General features: G+C 45.1%; 1 protein-coding gene across 7 annotated transcripts in view; it reads right to left on the bottom strand.

The window, feature by feature from the left end:
• The window catches only part of NBEAL2 (neurobeachin like 2), a 750,879-nt gene that overhangs the window by 69,969 nt on the left and 659,909 nt on the right, over positions 1-21,001 (bottom strand). For all 7 annotated transcript variants that reach the window (XM_086940998.1, XM_086940997.1, XM_086941000.1 and 4 more), the window contains 4 exons: positions 19,236-19,325; positions 18,123-18,232; positions 7,295-7,467; positions 6,332-6,426 (listed from right to left, as the gene is read on the bottom strand). In XM_086940998.1, coding sequence (XP_086797124.1) covers positions 6,332-6,426; positions 7,295-7,467; positions 18,123-18,232; positions 19,236-19,325 — 468 coding nt within the window. The remainder of the gene's footprint in view (positions 1-6,331; positions 6,427-7,294; positions 7,468-18,122; positions 18,233-19,235; positions 19,326-21,001) is intronic.

Genomic DNA, 21,001 nt, shown 5'->3' with positions numbered 1-21,001 from the left:
CGAATCACCTCAAATTAAACCAAGGGAAAACCGAGATCCTCCTCATCTCCAACAAAGATGACAACCCCAAATTGACTGAATGGGTGAAAGCCATTGACGCTCTCAAAGGAAATCTCACCCGACCAACACAGTAAAATCACTGGGAATCACCCTGGATAACAAACTTACTATGTCAAACCACATCAAGAACTCTGCGAAAGCGCCTTCCTCAATCTGAAGCTCCTCAATAAAATCAAACCACACATCCCACAAAAAGATCTCCAACAAGCCACCCAAGCATTGGTCCTATCCAGACTGGACTATGGGATCGCAACACTATCCGGCACAGCCATATCCCACCTAGCGCCACTGAAAACCACCCTTAATGCAGCAGCCAGAATGGTCTCAGGTGCAAGAAAATTTGACCACATATCCCCCGCACTCAAAGATCTTAAATGGCTTCCAGTGGAAATGCGCGCAAACTTCAGAACGGCTTGCCTCACACACAAAGCCCTACACACAGGAAAACCGGAATATCTAGCCTCCAAGCTCAAGAAAGCGGGTTAATCCAGAAACCTCAGAAGTACAAACTCTCTACTTCTCATCCCCCTGAAAACCCGGAAACAAAAACCCGCCAGCCTCTCCTTTGCCGACAACGCACCAAAAATCTGGAACTGCATCCCAGTGGACATCAGAACCACTCCTTCCTTTCCCGAATTCAAAAGACAACTAAAAATCCTCTACCTCAACCGCGCATTCCCGAACTCTACCTCATTAGCGCATCCTGGAACTCGGACTACCTCAACAACTCTACCTCAAAACCGCCACCCAGGCGGAAGACCACTGAGCTAATTTCTGACCTGTAGATACCCTGTTTACAGTATGCTGCACTATTTTTCGCACCTGTTTCTTCCTGACTGAATGTAAAGCGCTCTGATACCCTGGGGTCTGGCCAGCGCTATAGAAAACTCCAAAAATAAATAAATAAATAAATAAATACAGGCGGCTCAACAACATGGTGACCTCCCGTATGAGAAAACGATGGTGAGGTTCTTCCCGGACTTTGTCGAAGGTGTGCCGCACCTGTTGCACCTTTAGAGTAGAGTTAAGCGAGCCCTAAGAGATAGGGGCATCAGATATATGATTTTCTTTCCAGCGAAGCTCAAAATCTTTGCTAATGGGAGGTTCTTCACAACTCCATCTGATGCACAGGCCGGGCTGGATGAGGCGCGACCGCAGAAAGGCACTTTACGTGTGGCGGATGGCTGGAGAGATACCCATGAGCGCTCACAATAATTTTCAAGTGGGCAAGAAGGAATGGACATGAATGACCGGCATTCCCGGCGGTCCAGAACGTTGAGCCCGGTGATCTCAGAGACTCACAGAAAATGACCTCACGGCTATAGAGGTTTCGTTCTAGGACTCATTGCTGCATCACGTAATGTATATTGTTGGGGAGAGTAAGTTGGTTAACGCACTCTTTAAGATGATTGACTTTGTAGGCTTGCTGCCACACTGCAACCATTTTTCTCCTGGACTTGGGCAGGAGTGGGGCCTCGCGGAGCTATGTGTAGGCGACGCTCGGCAGCCCCTTTTTTTAGTTTACTGTTTTTTTTTCTTTTTTGAGCGACAGGCTCTCTGCTAGTTGGAGATGCGTGTAAGGTTAAGCCTGCGCAGCAGGTTAGCAGTGAGGGGCGGTTGTAGTTTATGGGGTCTTTTTTCTTATCATTGTGTTATACTTGCTTCAGATCATTGATGATACTTGCACTGACCTGGGTTTTGGGACATGTGGCATTGTACAGATGCTTTGGGGTAGGGGGTGGACAAATGCTGGGAGGGCAGGGGGGAGGTGATTCGGCAGGTGTCTTTTTCCGATGACCTCGCAGCATAGTAAACACCTGAGGGTGCTATCCTGTAATGTGAATAGTCTGCTTAGATAATTTGCACCAAGGTCCGTTTAATTTTATCGTCCAGACATACTCCAGATGTGGTGCTCCTACAGAAGACACACCTGAAGAGGAATAACTATCTTGCGCTCAACAGGTTTGGGTACACGCTGGCAGTCCATGCAGTGTTTACAACGCATTCCAGGGGTAATGCGATTTTGCTTAAGAACAGGTTACCTTTGGTGATTGCTCGCTCATTGACTGACCACATGGGGCGCTATGCTGCACTGTCGTGGACATGGGACGGTCCCCCTAGATCACACAGGATAACTTTCCCAGATCTTAGCGACCTTCTTCTAGACATGCCAGTGGGCACTCACCTCCCACGTGGTGACATGAATGAGACTATGGAGGTGGCACTTGACTGCAACACTCGCTCCCCTAGGGCAGGGGGGTCAGAACCGTTTGAGGGCTTTGTGACTGCAATGGGGTTGGTGGATCTTTGGCGACTACATAATTCTATGACCAGGCAATACACTCACATCTCCACTTTTAGACTACATCTTAATGCACTCTGCTCTGACTGGCCTTTTTCAGGCGACTTGTCATAGGGCCCATGGAATCTCTGACCACTCCCTGGTGGAGCTACTCATATAGGGCCCGGCGAGGGACTGGACTCTACCCCCACGCTTAGATCTCTATTTATTTAAAGATCAGGAGTTTAGGGAACACTTTGAGGAATGTACGGAACTCTATTTCTCAGAAAATGTGGGATCTGTGCGCTCTCATTGTATACTATGAGAGGCATACAAGACGGCAGGCAGGGACTATGTACAAGAGGAGGCTAAGGCTAGGCGAATGGAAAAGCAGGTGGATTGCAATAGTTTGGAACAGGAGATAGCACTGCATGACTCGGCGCCTGGACTGATTCAGGGGGCGAGGCTGAACACCTGCATACACTTTGTTCTCTCTGTTTGAGTCTTAGGGATTTAGGGGAGAATTCAGCCCATACCTACACCATAGCCACACAACAAAGTATTTATGAACTTGGCGACAAGGCAAAATAAACTTGTTGCGTGGTTAGAAAGGAGACAGAGGTCGTAACTGGGTCTCTGAGATTTGGACTTAGGAGGGCGTGGTACGGGTAGCGGGTACAGTTATAGCCGAGGCGTTTACCAAATATTACGAAGGGATCTACCGTTCCTAGTCCGATAGGGGTGAAGAGGAGTGCCTGGAATTTTTGAAGGATATTGCATTACCAAAACTGCCGGATGAGGACCGATAAGCGGCAGACTCAGACTTTACGATAGAAGAAATTGAGGGTGCTGTGCGGGATCTCCAGTCAGGGAAAGTAGCGGGTCCTAATGGGTTCCCCGCGAAATTGTACAAATGTGTGGCAGGTCAACTGGAGCAGCATATGCTTAATATGTTTCGTGAGGTAAGGACCGATGGACAGTTCCCTCTGGACTTGATAACAACTACTATTGTTGTCATTCCTAAGAAGGGCAAACCGCAGGATCTCTGTAGCTCATATCATTCAATCTTGCTCCTGAACTTCAAGGCCAAAGTACTTTCCAAAGCAATTGCAAACAGATTGACTTCATTAATACAGTCTTTGATTCATCCGGATCAGTCCGGGTTCATGCCTCACAGAAGTACTAGATTGAATCTCTGGCGATTATTTAGGGTTATGCATGTAGAACAACAGAGGCCAGATGTCCCAGCAGCACTCCTCTCACTTGATGCCCATGTGGAATTCAACAGTAAGGACTCAAATTCAAGTTTATTGTTTGATTACTTAAAATCATGACAAAAATGTTAAGACCATATAACTCACCTATACATGTGTTAATTTAAAAAGGAGCAAAGAGGAACTTTGGTTAGTACAAACGCAGTGCAATAGATTAACAATAAAATTGGGTAACATTTAAAAATTGTCTGGATGTGCATTTATCTTTTACAGATCAGGCTCATTAAGTAACATGGCAGTCACGGAATGGTTTTGAAAAGGTTTAAAAGAGGGGAACAAGTCAATATGTCAGCTGAATTCGGTGTCCATGTGGACCTTGCTGGAGGGGGCCGGCGGCTGCTTGAGTTTCTATTCCAGAATGAGATCTGGACCAACCGGCGGAAGGATTGCTGCCTTTTCTTTCCCCAACATTTTTGCAGCTCTGGCAACAAATTTGGTAAACCGAATGTTCAGCTTTATATTTTTCTGGTTCATAGCTGCCATTATTGCCTGGCGACCTCAGTGAGCGCCTAAATTAATCCATTCCGCTCTCAATAAGGTCCATCTGTCATGTAACAGAGCGGGACATGCGCAGGCTATATGTTCCAGGCTTTCAACAGTATCGAATGGCTGTATTTGTTTGCAGTCCTTGCAAAATGTGGATGTGGTCCGGGTTTCCGAAGCTGGGTTGAGCTTTTTTACGCTGCCCCGTTGGCTCGTGTTTGGGTTAATGGGTCGGTGTCTAGAATTTTCTGGCTTCATAGGGGCTCTCGCCTTTGCTCTTGGCAAATCCGATAGTGAGGGGGGTGGGAAGAGTATCTCCGTGTACGCATATGATATCCTATTGTATGTCCATAGACCCAGACAGACCTTTCTTAGACTTATCCATAGCATACAATCGTTTGGGCAGTATTCCAGTTACTGCATCAGTTGGGATAAGTCTTTGGTATTCACCTTGGCGGGGTAGTCACCGGCGTTGACGTCGGCCTGTAAGGATCTGGTGCACAGGGACCTATTTTAATATTTAGGCATATGGATCACTAAAATGAAAGAGGCGTTTATTCGCCTGAATGTACACTCACAGCTAGAACGGTTGAAAGGGGATGTTGTTTACTGGCGGAGCTTGACGGTCTCCCCTATGGGGAGAGCAGTTTTATTTAAAAGTATGCCTTTACCGCGTCTTTTGTATGCCATACAAAACACTCCACTCCTGATTTTTGAAGTTTTCTTCCATGCGGTTGAATCCGAATATCGGACATTAAGAAGAAACTACAGAGGGGGGTTTACGAAAGAGGGCTGGCGGAACCGGATATAAGGAAGTATTATTGGGCGTCACAACTGGTTAACGTTGATGGATGGGTCTTCTCACCATTTGATGAACCGGCCTACCGGGTCAATCGTCATGCAATGGGCAGGGGTAGTTTTCTTTCAATCTTATATGGGGGAGGATAGATGTTTTCGTCCCACCCGCCCCATATGCAGTACGTGGTCATGGCCTGGCGGAAGGCTACTAAAATGATTGGATGGGAGTCACGGCTGACTGAGCAAACCCCCCTTTGGGAGGAAGATTTTTTGAGCGAGGTTAGCAGCCTGAGGGGATTCAATGGCTGGAGCAACATTGGCATTGTTCACCTGGGAGACATCTGGAAAAAGGGCAACATGATTTAGTTTGATAGTCCGCGGGTAGAATTCCAAATAACACCGACTGAGCATTTTCATTACTTGCAGTTGTGGCACGCACTCCACTGCCACTTAAAGGATGGAGTTTTGTTGCCGGAATATACACCACTTGAAGACAGACTCCACCTAGACCCAATGATTGGCAAAGCAATATCCCTCATGTATAAAAAACTTATGAATAATGCCCCTGACTGTTTGGAACCCCTGCCGGCGGCGTGGGAGTCGGACGTGGGTCTCCTGGAAGATGATGATTGAAGGGAGGCCATGCAGAGCCCTAGAGAGATAGCTGTACGGGCCAGGTTCAGTCTTATTCAGCTCCGTATTTTACATATATTCTACGTGTTACGATCTGTGCAATACCGCATGGGCCATTGTATGTCAGCACAGTGTGTGAGGGGCTGTGAGGAAATAGGAACGTTTCTTTCATATATTGTGGGATTGTCCCAAGATTCAAACATTCTTGAGGCAGGTGGCACAAGTAATGGCAGCGGTGGTGGGTGATCAGGTCCCGGTAGAGGCGAGATGGCGCATCCTGGGGTGATGGGAGATATAGCCTGTCCTAAATGGGCCACAACCTGGCTGGCTCTTGCAGGAGTGGTGGCGAAGCGTAATAGTGCCAGAGCATGGGGCGCCAATGAAGCCCCAACAGTGAGACTCTGGGAGAGTGAATTAGACTGGTGCCAGCGGGCTGAGCAGACAGTATACCAGAGCAGGGGATGCCCCTGTAAATGGTAGAAGATATGGGGGGCCTGGATCGACTATAGAACTGATCAGTCTACAACATAATATGAATTGTTGAAACCTTATGCTACACGGTTTACCTGCTGAGAGGGTGGGACACTGGGGGTTTGAATTGCTCTGCTCTCAATGGATCTGTGTATGTCGATCTAAATACTATATACTCTGTAATGATTCCAGAAGCAAATATTTTGTTTTTGTTTTTTTGGGTTAATAAAAAGAATATATTAAAAAAGTTGTATTTTATCAAGAAATGTATGTACTTAAATAACTCATATGAAATTGTATTCATGTCTTAAAACAAGACTGAGCTGCTCACCTGCTGCAGGACCTGCCACACCATACAGGTGGTATCCCTTGACCCAGAAATGAGGTAGATTCCACAGAGGTCAAGAGCAAGACATGTGACAACATCTGAAAATAGATGGAAATAAAGGATACTCTAAGTCTCAGGTCATCATAAAGAACACATTATATGACAGTCAGGTAAGTATATTGGAAGTGTCAGCACATAAAATTAAGTGAAGTCATGTTTGTTGCACTAGTAGCATCAAGGGACAGGCATCAAGTGAGGACTGCTTAAACTGTCAGTGAGCGTGGCATAATTAGCATCACTGGTAGAAAATTAACCAGACAAGGTAAGTTCAACATGCTTAACTATGACACACTGACAGCTGGAGGAGTGGAACACACTTCAACATGACAGACAAAATAGGAAGGATTGGTGTGAATGGAAAACAACAGTAATAGAAGCAGAGATGCTCAGATTAGATAATATCAGGGAAATATGTACGAAGGGATTTACGGAACATTATGTATATGTATAGTGAAGAAAAAAAAGGTTGAAGGGACATTATAGTTGGCTGTAAATATCAGTTAAAACATTCCATTTTATACAAACAACACTACATAGATCACTAAAACTGGTGAATTGAAATGATATTGTTATCAATGATGTCAATTCAGATGTTGCTCTATGTGATCAACGATGGCACAAACCATGTTATGAATGACATAATATGCGAGGTCATTAGCAGTGCATGGCGAATCACAGGTTACAGTGACTATAGGGCAAAGATTAACACAAAGAGCTCAGTCAGGATGGATATTGTCATGCACGAAGTTGGATGTGTCTGTAGCAGATGTTATGCTCATATAAGGCATTAACTAATGATTGGCAAGGCCACATGACACTTTCTAGAAGTAACGTGAGATCTTGGCTGAACGTTTCAATCATAGATCCAGCTTTCATTGACATTTTGTCCTGGCCACATTATGTTACCTATGTGCCTGCTGATGTGTCCTATGACCTTCCCTTTACTCAGTGAGGTGACACGTAGGCTGTTGTCCCAGTGTCCAGCACTGAAGAGCAGCTTCCCATCATGTGACACAGCCAATGTTTGTGAGGACAACTCCACACCCTGGGCGAAGGGACCATACAGGAAACGCTGCATTCTGTACAAGAGAAGAAAAAAATCACACATCACTGTCTCCATCCAAAACATAAATATCCCATCCAACTCTCTGCTTCTATTTCACAGCATGTCTTCAGATTTTCTACATTCGCTCTCAGTAGGCACCATTTGGCAACACGTTTCTGTGTTGGAAATTATGTCACACATAAATCTGATATGATTACTTCAATTACCAATACTTTAAGGTTCTGTCATGTCCCTCGCAAAAAAGTGATGTCAGAGATCCCTAAAATACAAAACAAACTATCTGGTGTGTCACTGTTCCATGAATTGATATTGCTTGTGTTGTATATGTTATTAGTGTTTTTCGTCCATCAAAACACAGCTGAACATTTTGGAAGTCAATGAATCTATATTAACCAAATTCTAGAGTTAACAATGTCTATGCTGCTAATCATTAAATGAGAGAAGTAAAGTGAAATACAGGCAAACGGAAAGGATGCCAAAGTACCAGCATAACAAACAACACAATAGAAAGCATGTTTGAATTACCATCAGCCACTGGCAATGGCACAGGGCCACATTCCAAACCATAGTTTTTCACCAACAAAGCCCTTCTAGACAGAGACCCACCTTTTGTACAATCATAGGGTGCAAACAACAAGTACTGTATATTGCATACGTGGAGTTTTAAATTAAGCTTTATAACAGTTACAAAACGTTCCTTAGATGTACTGCTTTTTAAGCACCTGTAAATCTACACAGAAAAATACACAACAAAGTAATCTTTATTGAATCATTTGTGTTTGTAAGATATGTAGATTCTGCTATTAATTCATCATAGTAATTCATCAATTAAACGTAAATTTGGAATGATTTTTTAATAATGTTTTATACATATTTTAGGAACCCCCTTGCAAATATGCTTTGTAAAGCAGGGTATTATGTGCTGTGACAAAAGGCAGCTGATGATGAGATACATGCCCTTAAAATGTGCATTTTTCGTATCATGGCATTTCAGTAGGCTGTCATTTCCAAACAGACATTAGATCTTTACAGGTAGGCCTTTGATAGTGCACTTTGGAACTCGGCATCTGAAGTGGCGTAAAAAGCTTTGTGCTTGAGCATGTTTCATGGGAACACTAAAATCCAAGGAGAAAGCTAATATTCTGTGATAAAAAGAACTATGGACTTCGAAAGGGAATTTCCAGCAACTAAGTTCAGCGATGAGATTTCATCAACATGTTTTTATGCCCAGGAACATTTCTACAGAAGCAGACATATATTTCAATAGAGTAATAGAGAGGGTGCAAATATCTTTTGGCTTAAGAGAAGTGCAAGGCAGACTCCAGAATCTGATCATGGTCCCGGAAATTGAAAGGTGTATAGATCAAACTAAAGTAATGCATTTTGTTTTCTTTAAATGCGTTCAAGGCAAACCATAAGTATTTTTAGAGGTGAAATCAGCATTTTATTTTGCACAGATTTGATCAACTTAGCTATTCTAACTAACAAGAACAGAGTAAAGATGTATTGTTGTATTTCATGTACTCACTGCAACAGGAAAACTGGCTTACAATGTTGCACACAATAAACATTTTCTTTGTCTGCTAAAAGCATCAAAGTTACTTCAAAGCTTTGAAATATACTTTTCTTGGAAGTCATGAATAGTCATATCACCAGATCTAGTTGATGTTTAACTGAGGGGAACACTGTTTTACATAGCCAAAAGTACATAAGTGGTATATTTAGTCTATGGAGATTGTCGCTGCTTTAAATACTGTGCTTCTGAGTATGTATGTAAGAAGTGTTTAGTATTTAGATATTTCAGTAGAAGCAATAGGAATACACAAATTCAATAATTTTTACATGTAAGAATGTTACTCATCAAAGATTGACATGTGAAGTTCAGTTTATTCCCTCAAATAGTATGACAACGTATGTACTTAATAAGATGACTATCAATGTAGGAATGGTTCTAGCTATCTCAAACACCACCTATAACCTTGCAGAGTGGAGCCAATATCAGGTAATGCATTTGTCCATGTATTCAATGTATGCATCTGTTTGACTCAGTAATGGTAAAAATATCTACAGTTTGTTGCAGTCCTTGTTTTGAGTTTGTTCGCCCTAAATTGGCAGGGTATTCCCATACGTGGGTCCCTTACTCACTTTGCCACTGGATTCAAGCTAGCCTGGCTGATGAGAGGTCCCAGAATGCTTGTTTCTGATAGATACATCTGCCAGTGGATTCCTCACCTTGTGAATATCCCCTTGCGTCAGCAACATTCGGAAATTCTTCCATAGCTTCGCGCCGACGTGGACGACATCATAGAGGCACGGCATCGCGCACAACTCCGCTGACGTCACCGACACGATATTAGGCCCATGCCGGCGTGATGACATCAGTTCTCTTTTTTCCGCGTCGTCGATGCTAATGGTTTCCTAGGGATCGTCCGTAGCTTTTGCAGTAACCTTGTTACTTTGTTATATATTTGTGCTTCTTTGTCTTCTCTCTCGACATGTCTTCGAAGAAGACCGGTTTTAAAGCTTGTGGGGAATGTGGCAAAACCATGTCCATTACGGATCGACATGAATGCTGCGTATGGTGTCTTAGCTCCGACCATGACGTTGAACACTGCCTGTCGTACAAGAATATGACACCTAAGGCCCTTCGGGAGAGAGAAACCAAGCTTCTCGTGGCGAAACTTAAAAGCAGAAAGGAGAAGAAAAGTTTGAGGTTGCAAACTCGGCGTTCGAGGTCAAGATCTCGTTCAAGGTCGCGCTCGGACTCGTCCTTGGCCCATGCTTCGAGATCTTCAAAGAAGAAGCATAAGAAGAGGACCCATGAGTCCCGGCGTCACTCGAGGAGGAACTCGGGTTCAAAGCCGAAGTCACAGGTGAAGCTGGTTGAGAAGGTAGTGGTGTCTTCGACTTCGGAAGAGCAGGATGCCGAGGGTGAAGTGTCGCATGTGAATTCGGCAGGTTCACCGAGGCAGATATCGAATCCATCTCCGGTTCCGTCCCATCCTTCAGGTCGGGAGGATGAAGGTGAGGAGGAGGTGGTTGGTGAGGGAGAGGCTCCGTTGCCTGTGAGTACGTCGACTCCGGTGCCCGAGCCCGAAGAGGAGGTCGACGTTGTATCGACTCCGCGCCCTCAAGAGCAGCCCGAGGGTTTGTACCCAGCCTTCCCGGCTCCAGGTCAGGATCCGACAGAATTCCTGAATGCTATGTTTGGAATATACTCAAGGGCTATGTACCCCACTGGGGCTCCTGCTGGTCCCACGGGTCCGATGGCGTTTAGTCTGGGTGTTCCCCAGACCTATGCACCTGCGCCCTTTATGCCGGCTCCAGCGCCGCATTGGCATTTTTCGACGCCGGCGAGGCCTTCGACTCCGAAGCCATCGACGCCAGGACCGTCGACGACGATTCCATCGATGCCGATTCCATCAACTCCGATGCCGAACCCTGAACGACCTCGTGTGAAACTACCTCGTCCAACGTCGGGATCGGCGCCGGCACCGACGGAGTCGACAGTGGATCCGTCGGCATCGTATGTGAGGCACAGGTCGAGGCATGAAGCCCAGAGGCTTATGGAGGAAGAAAGGTTTCGTGAGGAAGATGTGGAAGAGGGTGAGCTGCAGGAGTCTTAGGACCCATTTGATGACCTGAGGGTGGCTAGTGGCCTTGAACTGTCTCCTGAGTGGGATATAGCCTCAGTGTCGGATGCACCCTCTAAAGATGTGGCTCCTTACCATGTTGTGATGAGGAAGGCGGCAGACTTACTAACATTACTCTGCCTACTGCTGAGTTTAAATCGAATATTCTCACAGAGGTCCTTCATTCACCATCTTCAGTGATTGAGCCAATGCTGCCATTTAATGATGCCCTAGCAGAGCCAATTTTAGAAGTTTGGAAGAAACCTTTGTCAGCTCCTGCAGTATCTAGGGTTGTTGCCAGGAGATATAGAGTTGCTCCTAATTACCCGGAATTTTTGTGAACACACCCTCTGCCTGAGAGTTTGGTAGTGCAGGCTGCCTGTTCCAAGAGATCAACGGGAGCTTTTCCACAGGTTCCTGCAGAAAAGGAGTTGAGGAAACAGGATCAGGCTGCTAAAAAGGTTTTCTCCTCTGCCAGTATGGCGTTGAAGTCCACAAACGCGACCTGCCTGATGGGCCGTTATATCCACGCTCTGATGGATACTGTAAAATAGTTGGTGCCAAAAATACCAGAGGATGATAGAAAAGACTTCCAGGAGGTTATCTCGGACACTCAGGCTGCAGCAAGGCAGGTGATCCAGAGTGGTTTGGACACAGCAGCTTCTGTGGCGAGAGTCATGGGCTCTTCGGTGGCTATGAGGAGAACTGCATGGCTTAAATCGTCTGAGTTTTCAACATATGTCCAGTCTGCATTAATGGATCTACCATTCCATGGGTCTGGTTTGTTTGGCAAAAAGGCAGACGCTGCTTTAGAATGTTTTAAGGACAGCAGGGCGACGCTTAAGTCGTTGAGCCTTCAGACCAGGGGCACCTTTGGGAAACATTTTAGAGGGTTTGGCACATCTTCTTTTCGTTCCTACAAGTCAACTTAGCAGCAGCCGCAGCCGCAGCAAAACACACTGTACAAGGCGTACAGGGGCAGACAGAGAGCTCGTCCCAGAGGTCGCAAGTCGCCTCCTCCTCTTCTTCCTCTTCCCCTTCCCCTTCCAAGCCCCTGCCAACGCAGCAAAGCAATCCTAGATCCGCCATTCCGGATCATGTGGGCCCAGTGGGGGGTCGGCTCACCCATTTCCTACGAGATTGGGACTTGATTACATTGGATCTTTGGGTTCTCAATCTCGTGGAGAATGGGTACGCTCTTCACTTTCTGGAGTTTCCCCCAAATTACCCTCCTTACCAGGGTTATTGTTCGGAAGACCACCTGCTTCTCCTGCAGGTAGAAGTCCTGGCGCTGTTCAGAAAAGGTGCGATAGAGGTGGTTCCGGAGCAGGAAAGGGGTCAGGGATGCTACTCCCGGTATTTTCTGATCCCCAAAAAGGATGGCAGGCTTCGGCCTATCCTGGATCTCAGGATCTTGAACTTGTATCTGAAGCAGGAGAAGTTCAAGATGCTCACCCTTGCTCAGGTTCTTCAGGCGCTGATGGAAGAAGACTGGATGGTGTCAATTGATTTGCAGGATGCATATTTTCATATTCCCATCTTGAAGTCGCACAGAAAGTATCTCCGTTTCACGGTTGGGTCACAACACTACCAGTTTGCGGTCCTTCCGTTTGGTCTTACTACTGCGCCACGAGTCTTCACCAAGGTGATGGCAGTGGTGGCAGCACATATCAGGAGGTCGGGATACCTGTATTCCTGTATCTGGACGACTGGCTGATCAAAGCAGATTCGCCTGAGAAGTGGCTCCATCACCTGCAGGAGACAACTCAGTTGTTGCACAGGTTGGGTTTTTCGATAAATGTACCCAAATCTCACCTGGAGCGTGGAGGGCAATCTGTCGCAAGGAAAGCCCTTTCAACTGCCTCCATCGGTGGCCACAGTGATAACGGATGCATCCACTCTAGGGTGGGGTGCTCATCTGGGGGATCTGGAGGTCAAGGGCCTTTGGTCTCCAGAGGAAAGGTTGCTTCACATCAACCTTCTAGAATTACGGGCCATACGTTTAGCGCTCAAGGCCTTCCTCCCTTCCCTTCGTGGTCAGTCAGTTCAAGTCCTGACGGACAACACGACCACGATGTGGTATGTCAAGAAGCAGGGAAGAGTGGGGTCACAGTGTCTCTGCAGAGAGGCTCTGCGTCTCTGGTCCTGGGTTCAGGACCATCAGATTTGTCTGATGGCAAATCATCTGGCCGGAGTTCTGAACGTTCGTGCAGACAGTCTGTCGGCAGTTCTCCGCCACCCACGAATGGAGGCTCCATCCAGAGGTAGTTCATCAGGTCTTTCGGACTTGGGGGACTCCTCAGGTGGATCTTTTTGCCACTCACGAGACTGCTCACTGGCCGTCATTCTGCAGCCTCCAGTTTCTGATGCAGGGAGCCTTGGGAGACGCGTTTCAGATGAGTTGGGACTCGCAACTCATTTACGCATTTCCTCCCATACCTTTGATTCCTCGGGTTCTGAGGAAGGTTCGCCAAGACCGGGCCCAAGTTATATTGATCGCCCCGGATTGGCCAAGAAGGGTGTGGTACACAGATCTTCTCCACCTCTCCTTGTGCTCGCCGCTCCGTCTCCCTCACAGGGCAAATCTCCTCTCCCAGATGGAGGGGCAGGTTCCACACCCCCACCTCCAGACCTTACACCTTCATGCCTGGAGATTGAACGGGTCAACCTGAGTTCCTTTTCTCTCCCACACGATGTAGTGGATGTCATTTTGTCAGCCAGGCGTGACTCCACTAAGTCCATTAATTCCTATAGATGGTCTAAGTTCGTTGCCTGGTGTTGGGAGAAGTCCATTGACCCTTTAAGGGCTTGTTTGTCCAATATTCTTCAATTTGCTCTTTCCTTGGCCAAGCAGGTTTTTGCGGTGGCAACTATTAAGGGTTATTTGCCGGCCTTATCGGCTTTCCTTTGTTTGCTGGACCAGCCCTCTTTGTTTAAGTCACCTATCGTTTTACGGTTCATCAAGGGCCTTACCAATAAATTTCCTCCTACTCCTTTTATTGTGCCTCAGTGGGACTTGAACCTTGTACTTACTTTCCTGATGGGTTTGCCCTTCAAGCCATTACACAAGTGTCCCTTGAGGCTTTTGTCTTTCAAGTTTTTCTGGTAGCAATTACCTCGGCAAGGAGGGTAAGTGAGCTTCAAGCTCTTAGTTCAAAGCCCCCATTTTTATCTATTCATGCTGATCGAATGGTTCTCAGGACCAGGGCTGCTTTTCTGCCAAAGGTAGTAACTCCTTTCCACCTGGGGCAGTCCGTTACCCTCCCTACCTTTTATCCACCCCCTCACCCTTCCAAGGAGGAGGAGAGACTTCACCGCCTGGACCCTAAGAGGGCGGTGAGCTTTTACCTGGACAGGACGAGAGAGTTCAGGTCGGATGACCAGCTGTTTGTTGGATTTTCTGGCTGCAGGAAGGGGAAGGCTGTGCACAAGCGCACGCTCTCAAGATGGATAATTTTATGCATCAAGATCTGCTACTCCCTGGCGGGTAAGGAACCTCCAGAGGGTATAAGGGCTCATTCTACTAGAGCTAAGTCTGCAACATCTGCTCTTTCTAGAGGTGTGCCTGTAGAGGACATTTGCAGAGCCGCGACTTGGGCCTCCCTCCACACTTTCGCGAAGTATTACTGCTTGGATTCCGAGGTGAGGAAGGACGGCCACTTTGCGCGCTCTGTCCTCCAAGATTTCTTGGTATAGCAGATTGGACACCCTCCTCCGGGAGTGGGGACTGCTGTGGGAATCTATTCAAAAGGTGAGGAATCCACTGGCAGATGTATCTATCAGAAGAACAAGTTACTTACCTTCGGTAACGCTTTTTCTGGTAGATACAGTATCTGCCTGTGGATTCCTCACTGACCCACCCGCCTACCCGTTGTCCACTCTTCTATACCTGAGTAATTGTAATGTACTGTATATATATATATATATATCCTGATATTATTATCAAAGAAAATGTTTTATTTTAAATGTTTTTCCTGCATTGGCTTCACACTGTGTGTGCATTATCTTGACATTTGTGTACTGTGTATACTGTGTATATATATATCTACTGTCATCGGTCCGTCTGTGTGCCTCGAAGGCACGGCACAAAGGGCGGAACTGATGTCATCACGCCGGCGTGGGCCTAATATGGTGTCGGTGACGTCAGCGAAGTCGCGCGTGATGACGTGCATCTATGATGTCGTCCACGTCGGCGCAAAGCTACGAAAGAATTTCCGAATGTTGCTTACGCAAGGGGATATTCACAAGGTGAGGAATCCACAGGCAGATACTGTATCTACCAGAAAAAGCGTTACCGAAGGTAAGTAACTTGTTCTTCCGGTTCAGGGAAGACCTGGCTTGGCAGTTCGGGATGGACTGTTCCCATGAGGCACAGGGTCAAGACTGATTTGCATATAGCTGGGTCTGAACTTAGGTGGCAAAGTGAGCTAAGGAATAACAATGGATTCAACCCAGCTCTGCGACTGGGGGTGAGTGTCTGAAATGTTTCAGTGCCCCATCCATCATCTCCTTGTGTTTGCCAGTTCGGTCAACTGATCCTTTGGAAACTAAGAGAGTAAGAGAATGAGCTTCATTAACAGTGAAACTTGCATTTGTAGACAAGGATATCTACTTCAGCAGAAAATATTTTCTGTTGAGCAAAGAGTTTAGACTGCTATTTATGTCATTCTTTCATCTTTGCTTCACTCCCTCTTAGCTGTTTTGTCCTCCTTTCTGTGTTCTCCTCAATGTCTACCTTGGTCTAAACCCTGTGCCACCTCCTTTATCCTTCAAACGGTCTTTTCATCCATGAAGTGCCAGGTTTCAAGGAACACTGAATAATCTAACAGTAAATGTTATGTTATGCACCTGCTACTCCAGCTTATAACCTTTATCATCTCCAAAAAAGACCTAGAAGTTATTTTATTCAACATTAAGTTCCTTTACATGTTTTACAGCTCCACACAATAAATGTGCACAGTGGAACCCTCACTGTATGCAAACCCATTTGCTAATACTGCATCCCATGCTGACCCTGAAAGATGCAATTTTATGCAAAATTAAAAAAACCTTGACTAGCTAATTTATTTTTTGTAGTAATTTCTTGAATACAAGATTTTTTAACATGCTTTCTGTATGTGCTATTCGTCCCATGGGTACGTACATCATTAAGACACTTTCTTTAGTCTTTATTGATGCACTATGAAATTGAAAAAAGATTTTGAAAAATTCTTGGCTGTAACAAGTTGCCTCTTCGAACCCCTAAGAGGACAGGAGATAGAACAGTATTTACCTATGATTTTTCAAACAATCTATTTTCTCGAAGCAAAAAATTTCATAAGTGTATCTCATTTTAACTTGGATTTTCCCAAGTGGAAAATAAAATGTTTACAGAAAGAGAAGGAGCAGAGATAGTTTGTTTGTTCATTGATATATATATCTACCCAATGCAAATAACTAAAAGCAATTAACCTATGACCAGGTTTTGAACTAGGTATGCATTCTAATGCTGGACAACTGAACTTTCTGATTTTGTTTACTAAGGCATTGTATCCCACAATTCTGAACATCATATCATTGCTATAATGGCATGCTGATTAATATACACAGGAGATTGTAGGTGTTTGTGATCATAATATTCTCAGGTTCTCTATAGCTTAACTGATAGGGATGTAATTGAATGAAGATGTCAGAATCCATTATTCATAGTTTTTCTCATTACCACTAACTGTAGCATAAACCTTCCTCCAGAAACTTATCAGATCACTTAATGGTCATTGGGGTACCATAATCAAAAAGAATTGCAGTGACCAGGGTACGCTGTCACTTGGATAGCAATGAGATCTTTTTACCTACGTTCTAATATAGGTGCTAAAGTTGTGTAGAGAGTGGTAGCAACGGAAGCTTAGGATTGAGAGGTATGTTAGGTTGAAAATAAAATTGAGATTTGAATTCTTTTTGAGCTGTGTATTTTCACAAATGTTACAGATGTCATAGTACTGATTGATAACCCTTTATCAAAATCTGTTTGTTGTTGAGTTGCATTAGTTTGAAAATATTCAAGTTCTGTTAGTAGACTAACAGTGGACCTTTCCATTTGCAGAATATATTGAATGACCAGCAGAGGCAGTGTTGCAGAAGAAAAATTCTCGGAGTTGTTGAGACCAACCACCAAAAAAAAGTTTCTGTTCTTTATGTATGGGTTTTAAAAATCTTAATGGAATTTAAAGAAAGTCATACCATTTATTTAAGAATACTCAATATGTTGGCATTACTATAAAATAGCTAATATCTTGGGCCAAAAATCATTAAATAATATCCTAAATAACTCTTAACTAATAATGCCAATATTGTATGTCTTACTTTATTTCAAATGGAGCCTTTTGGACACAATGCCCCAGTGTATGCTAAATTCCTTTTGTAGAAGTGAAATGAAATTCTGAAATTATGGGAAAGTTTCACACCAGGCTTTACGTAAAATGGCTAAGTGGATGTATTGTATCTCTCCGTTTAGAAATGGGAGTACAAATTGACCTTCGTGTGTGTACATTTTATAAAGAGATCTACAATTTTTGCAATCCACATCACTCTTTATAGATTTTATTTCCAGGGATTTTGTATTGTCTACCAGAGAGATGTTCCAGTATCACAACAATAATGGCAGAGTGGCCCCTGGTGGCACACCACAGCTAATTTCACTCATTTGAGCATCAAAATATGCAGTACAGCAGTAACAGTACAATTGTGGCAGACTCCAGCATATCCATTTTATGTTGGAAACTACATCATTCACTGTTTGTTTTTCTCCCGGAAAGCATGTCACTGCTCTTTACAGCACAAGCAGTCACACAGTTTATTTGAAGCCCTGTTTGTGCCTGCCTATAGAGGTATTTGTGCTGACCTAGGTCAATTCTGATTAAATATGTTGAATATTCTTCATGCAATATGGAGCATAAATGAGTGAGACTCTCAGGTAACAACTTCTCATTGTTATCAACAGTATTGGCCAATTCACAACCTGCACATGTTAGACAAAATGGCACTTTGTGATAGTTACCTGATGTTTGAGATGGTGGGATCCTTGGTGAAGCTGAAATAGTTGGAGATATTTTTATCATACGGTAACCACCCATGGGTTCCCAGCAAGCCATTTGCACTAACAGTGACCTGGAATGAGAGAGAAACAATAATAAAATGGGGACGAGAAGAGTACATGTTACTCTTTTGAGCGGGCCATCCACCCAATGAGTCTTCCTACCAGTTTAAAACTAATACCCTTAACATCAATTGGTAATGTGTTACTAGATGAATATGCACCACACAGTACCCCACAGATACAGTTATTGCATTCTCCTGGAGCAGAAGTTCTTTTAGATCTAGAAATTTATTTTAGAACTAGTGGGGGATAATTGGAATGCAAAATCCTTCTTTAAGGTGGTGGCACATTAGTGCCACAGGCCAACATCTAGTTATCTCTAGTTATGATGCAAGTGGGTAGCAATGGGCTATCGGTGCAGTGTCAGATCGCTAGTGGTAGCACCAAGCAGGTGATTGCATCTTGACGCTGCTTCACACATTTTATATTGAGTGCTAGAGACAATTGTTGCCAAGTGCAGTATAAGGGTTGTATGGACAGCTTCTTCCCACAATGTCTGGAGTAATACGGACAATCTGAGTGTAAGGGGCAGCACCCAGATGCAAAAGGCTGTGGTGATGTGCAAGGACACTATTGGTGTGCAAGCAGGGCAGGACTTCCAGGGCTGGTTTGCTTTCCCAATTACGCCAGACCAGCCCTTGGACCACTGCTGCTGCGCTTTTGTTACAAGGGGCCAATTTTTCAGCACTTTAAAAATTCCCCCCAGGAACAAAAATGTCCTCCACCAGTTGAAAACTGCCGCCCACCCTTCCAGCTCCCCGGGGAAACACCTGGTGCCTGCTACGGCCAGATCGGCCCTGTGTGCAAGGGCAGTCTAAGTGTGCTAACAGAGAGACAGACCTCAGTGATTAATGTGAGAGGCAAACAGAAATGAGCAGAGAGTGGTTGCTAGCACTCATATGGCAGTGGTGGGATGATAGAAGCAGGGTGGGAGTGGTGGAAGGTACCTCTTACATGTCCTACAGTGGATTAATTCAAGTATTGAATTTCCATCCAGGATGCTTTGAAACTTACCAGCACATCTGGGGATCCCTGGGTGATGAAGGTGTGTGCCTGGTTTTTAGGGACTACAGCTTTCACCAGGGGCTCTCCATCCATCATTCCCTGTAAAAGATTGTCACAATAATATATTTTAATTAGCATATACTTATTGTGTATTGTGACTAAAGCAATGTAATAATAGAATATTCAGTTGAGCATTCATAGAGTACAAACTTTCTCTACACATCCAACTCGAAGCTACCCCTGTGCTTGATGCTTGCAGAGATTGGAAGGAAATGCATGTGCAAATGGACACGAGGAGCTTGCACATGAGGAAATAGGGAAGTGTTGAAAAAACTAAACTGCATGTATGTTGGATCTCACACTGTGGCAGGCCCTATGTCGCAGTGCAGTAGAGAAGGCACACAGACACCAGTAACTCTGTGTGGGCTTGAAGTTATGCGACCTTCGCATGTTTATTTATGCTCTCTTTCCACGCCTGGCCAGAGTGTGTTACATTGTGTGCTGGCCCTTCCGGGCTATGGGGTAACGGGGAGGATCCATATGGCAGCATCTAGACCGCTACATCCCTACTCAAGTCAATCTTCAAAACAGCAAAACTAAAATGAACACATGAAGTCTGTGAGTCTTTGACTTGGCTTGGGATTTGGTCGGAGGTTATATCTTGCTGGGGTACTATGCTGACAATCCAGAACATCACTTGGCTGCGCTAGGTGCATGGTTGTGGTTGTCTTAGTGCTAGTGACCCCACGCGAAGACAGGTCAGACACAGTTGATTCTCGTCCTTGGCTGAAGAAGCTTTCTTCTGCCGTGGCCGCGGATCCGGGCATGGATCACGACATCAACTTTGTGGCGTCAGGGCTTGGTATCCTCTTAAACCAGGATACATTCTGTGTGATTGTTTCCTCGCCTCGTTGAACTGTGATAGCGATGCCGTAGGTTGGCAATACAGTCCATTGACGAGGTTCATAGTTCGTGCGAAACTTACATCCGCCACAAAGGTTCCGCAACAGGACAAGACTCCCTGGGGTTATGACCAGGATCTTGGCTTTTCTCTTCTCGCTAGCTTCTTTCATTGTTTATTGTTCACCATGTCTGGGTACCAGCAGGGTCATAGGGTTCTGGAACCCAACTGCTCGCTGTGGAATGATATCCCAATGGGGTCCGACTAACATCAGGGACCAGGGTGACCTCTGCATCGTAGAATGTGGGGTGCTTCGATAATCTCGTAGGAATCTGTGAACATCAGGTTCTGGGTCTGATTATTTTGACACAGTAATGCAGATGATATTGTTCAGTGTCGCAAAAGCGTTCCTCCTACCCGTTGGCTTGTGTCCATTGGGGAGTGATGCGATGATGGTGGACTCAGAGTGACTCAAGCATGTTCTTAAACTCAGCCCCTTGAAATAGGGGTCCTTTGTAGGTTTTTGATCTCTTGGGGTAATCCAAATAGTGTGAACATTTGTTCCTGAAATGGTTGGAGATGCACAAAGGCAGTAGATGCAGTTACTTCAACTACGGGATATTTAGTGTAACTGTCAATTAGTACAGCTGTCACTCTTCCGTCCCGAAAACTGCCAAAATCGAGGCTCACCCGCGACCATGGAGACGTTGCAGGTTCATCGCTTATTACAGGAGCAGGGTGTTCTTGACCGCTGGTTAGTTGGCAAGGCCGGCAATTCCTCACTAGCCCGTCTACTGCAGCTTCTAGTTCAGGGAACCACATCTTCTCTCTCATCCTTGATTTCATTGGTGGCTCCTTGGTGGCCTTCGTGAGC

The sequence above is a fragment of the Lissotriton vulgaris genome, chromosome 10, assembly GCF_964263255.1.
Source record: "Lissotriton vulgaris chromosome 10, aLisVul1.2, whole genome shotgun sequence".
NCBI classification, from domain to species: domain Eukaryota; kingdom Metazoa; phylum Chordata; class Amphibia; order Caudata; family Salamandridae; genus Lissotriton; species Lissotriton vulgaris.
The sequence above is the reverse complement of the archived record's forward strand: the minus strand, read 5'-3'. Positions and strand labels throughout refer to the sequence as shown.